Raw genomic sequence first — 3607 nt, 5'->3', positions numbered from 1 at the left:
TCGTCCCTGGCCCTTGCTCCTGCCTCTCGGAGATGGGGAGTAGTTGTGTCTCCCCTACGATGCTGCGGCGTGTTCCCTGCAGCGCCTGGGGCGTAGCCACGGCCCCCGTGAGAGACGGACCTGGGGCCAGATTCACCCTGTTGATTATGCTCGTTCCCAAGGACCAGCCAGGCGCTGAGGTCCCTCGAACTGGTAGATCCCAGTCCCCTCCCAGAGCTGGGAATAGAACCCAGGAGTCCTGATTCCCAGCCCCCCCTGCTGTAACCACTAGACCCCACTCCCCTTCCAGAGCCGGGGAGAGAACCCAGGAGTCCTGGCTCCCAGCACCCCCATCTCTAACCCACTAGACCCCACTCCCCTCCCAGAGCTGGGGAGAGAACCCAGGAGTCCTGGCTCCCAGCCCCCCCATTCTAACCACTAGACCCTACTCCTCTCCCAGCCCGGGGAATAGAACCCAGGAGTCCTAGCGCCTCCAATACCCTCCCTGCTCCAACCACTAGAGCTGGCCATTCCCATTGCAATCAGCCCCCACCTTCTTCCCAGCGGGAGGGACCGGAGCGAATTAGTTCTGCCTCAAATGACGTCGCCGTGCGCCTCGTGTCACGCCTGACCATGAGCCAAACCCTCTCCTAGGCCAGCCCCCCCGGGACCTGCGTGGGAGCAGGAAACCCCACACTCAATTTGGCCTCCTCCTCGGTGGACGACCTGTACAAAGGCTGCGAGTATGCCATGAGGCAACATCTCCTGTCCCTGATCACTAAGGAGCTGACCAAGAACAAGATCTTCTACCTGGCTTGGGACAAGGCCAAGAAGGAGTGGATGAGGAAGACAAATACGTACACCTTCCCCAACACAATGAAAGCTTTCTGCAGCGTCGCCGTGGTGGCCTACACCTTAAACAACCCGCCTCTGTACAGGGACTTCAACGCGGCCACCCGGACGGGCTGGATGGGACCCAGCGCCTACGCCAGGTACCCCTTCAAGGCCTTGCATTTCCTGCTGACCCAGGCGCCCAAAGAGATATGGGGGAGAAAGCCCACTTGTGCCACCGTCTACAGAGGAACCAACGAAAAATTCGACGTCAAGGACTTGTTCCGCTTCGGCCAGTTCACCTCCACCTCAACGAGCTCGAAGAAGGCGGGCAATTTCGGCCACAGGACCTTCTTCGTCCTGGTTTCCTGCACGGGGTACGGGGTTCAAGGCCTGTCCTACTTCCCTTATGAACAAGAGGTGCTGGTGCCGCCTTCCGAGATGTTCCGGGTCACCAGGATCCAGGGCACCTTGACGAGCGAGACTGTCCACGCCACGTCGGTGGGGGTCTGCAGCAACCACAACTGTGCCTACACAGGGAGAGGTGAGGATGGGGAGGCAGGAGGGACGTGAGCTATGGGGTTCCACCAGGGGGTTCAGAACAGGCAACAGCTCAGTGGGACATGGGGCCCTTCCCCGCTAGGGGGCGCCGGCTCCAGTCCAGCAGCAGGGCAGGGGACGGGGTGTCTTGGGGCGACAAGGAAAATGAACTGCCTCTTTTCTATTTTCCAGGAGACCCCAATGTGAAGAAATGCCCTCGTCACCAAGGTACAAGGGGCTCATCCCTCGGCTGGGCAGGTTGTGCGTGGGAGGGTAGAGACAGTAGTTGCAGGACTCCTGGGTTCTCTCCCCAGCTCTGGGAGGGGAGTGGGGGCTGGTGGGTTAGAGCAGGGGGGCTGGGAGCCAGGACTCCTGGGTTCTCTCCCCAGCTCGGGGAGGGGAGTGGGGACTGGTGGGTTAGAGCAGGGGGGCTGGGAGCCAGGACTCCTGGGTTCTCTCCCCAGCTCGGGGAGGGGAGTGGGGGCTGGTGGGGGGTTGGGAGCCAGGACTCCTGGGTTCTCTCCCCAACTCGGGGAGGGGAATGGGGGCTGGTGGGTTGGGTTGAGAGCCAGGACTCCTGGGTTCTCTCCCGGCTCGGGAGGAGTGGGGCTGGTGGGTTAGAGCAGGGGCTGGGAGCCAGGACTCCTGGGTTCTCTCCCAGCTCGGGAGGAGTGGGGCTGGTGGGTTAGAGCAGGGGGGCTGGGAGCCAGGACTCCTGGGTTCTCTCCCCAGCTCGGGGAGGGGAGTGGGGACTGGTGGGTTAGAGCAGGGGGGCTGGGAGCCAGGACTCCTGGGTTCTCTCCCCAGCTCGGGGAGGGGAGTGGGGGCTGGTGGGTTAGAGCAGGGGGACTAGGAGCCAGGACTCCTGGGTTCTCTCCCCAGCTTGGGGAGGGGAGTGGGGGCTGGTGGGTTAGAGCAGGTGGGTTGGGAGCCAGGACTCCTGGGTTCTCTCCCCAGCTCTGGGAAGGGAGTGGGGGCTGGTGGGTTAGAGCAGGGGGGGCTGGGAGCCAGGACTGCTGGGTTCTGTCCCTGGCTCTGGGAAGGGAGTGGGGGCTGGTGGGTTAGAGCAGGGGTGGCTGGGAGCCAGGACTCCTGGGTTCTGTCCCCAGTTTAGGCACATCGCTGTGCCCCAGTTACCCCCCATGCCGGGGGAAGAACGGACCTGACCCCGCTGTGCTGAGGGGTGTCCTGCTGGCTAACGTGGGGCATGTCTGTGTCTCCCCGCAGTGCTGCATTTGTGAGGCACCGGAGCGAGGAGGGGAGGCCGCCTTTGGCCAGGAGCTGCAGGGATCATCGCGTGCGTGGCCTTGTCTGCCTAGGCGAGCAAAAATTCCCCCTGTGCTTTTCCGCTCTCGCTAACGGGGAATCACTGCAGCAAAACCCCCCTCGCCCCCACCACTCGCTTTACTCCCCTTTGAGCTTCTTCCCTCACAGGGCTGCGCTTTCCCCCACAGCTTCTCCCCCGGTGCATTTCCCCGCCGCTCAGGCGAGACGTACGGGGGTTAATCTGCAGCCAGAGAGATGGCCTTTAGCTGGGGCGACCAGGCAGCAAACGAGAAAAATCAGGACCGGGGTTGGGGGTAATTGGAGCCTATAGAAGAAAAAGACCCAAGAATCACGACTGTCCCTATAAGAAGGGGACGTCTGGTCACCCTAAGTTTAGATCACAGGAAAAACTTTCTAACGCACGAGGCCGCTCGGCTCTTAGCTTCCCGGGGCGGGGAGGTCTCCCGTCACTGGAGGTTTATAAGAACAGGTTGGACACCCCCCCGTCAGGGCTGGGCTCGGGGTCCTTAGGACCTGGTCTCTGCGCAGGGGGCACCTCTCGGGGTCCCTTCCAGCCCGGCACGTCCAGGATTCTGAACCCCCGGGCCCAGAGGCAGATGAAGATGGATTAAGAACATTGCCCCCCCCCCCAATCCCTTAGGAGCCGCCTGTGACCCAGGGAAGCTCCTGTGGGGAGCCCCGGACCCTCCATCTGCCCTGGGCAGGCGGAGAGTTCGGGGATCCCTGAGCAGGTCTCACCACGGCCCGGCTCTGGCTTCCGTCCTGGCCAGGGGGTGAGGCTTCGGGGGAAAGAGGAGGAGCCAGGGGGAGCCACAGTTCCAGTGCTGGTGCCCCCCCACACACACACACAAGTCCCAGTGCGCCCAGGGCCCCCACATCGGCCGGGACCCCTGCCCTGGACTTCTGGGAATTGGGATCAAACTAAGCAACTGCCAGGATTCCTCTACTGGCATCCTGTGATTTACCTGCT

The 3607-nt window shown here is 62.7% G+C and overlaps 1 protein-coding gene across 1 annotated transcript; it reads left to right on the top strand.

The window, feature by feature from the left end:
* The first annotated feature begins 505 nt into the window (after nt 1-505).
* Nucleotides 506-2637, top strand: LOC120403331 (NAD(P)(+)--arginine ADP-ribosyltransferase 2-like). The gene is made up of 3 exons (XM_039534314.1): nt 506-1354; nt 1543-1578; nt 2578-2637. The coding sequence occupies exons 1-3, from the start codon at nt 730-732 to the stop codon at nt 2589-2591; spliced, it is 675 nt and encodes a 224-aa protein (XP_039390248.1). The 5' UTR covers nt 506-729; the 3' UTR covers nt 2592-2637.
* Nucleotides 2638-3607: the final 970 nt, after the last annotated feature.

This window comes from Mauremys reevesii, linkage group 4 (genome assembly GCF_016161935.1).
Source record: "Mauremys reevesii isolate NIE-2019 linkage group 4, ASM1616193v1, whole genome shotgun sequence".
NCBI lineage: Eukaryota > Metazoa > Chordata > Testudines > Geoemydidae > Mauremys > Mauremys reevesii.
The sequence above is the reverse complement of the archived record's forward strand: the minus strand, read 5'-3'. Positions and strand labels throughout refer to the sequence as shown.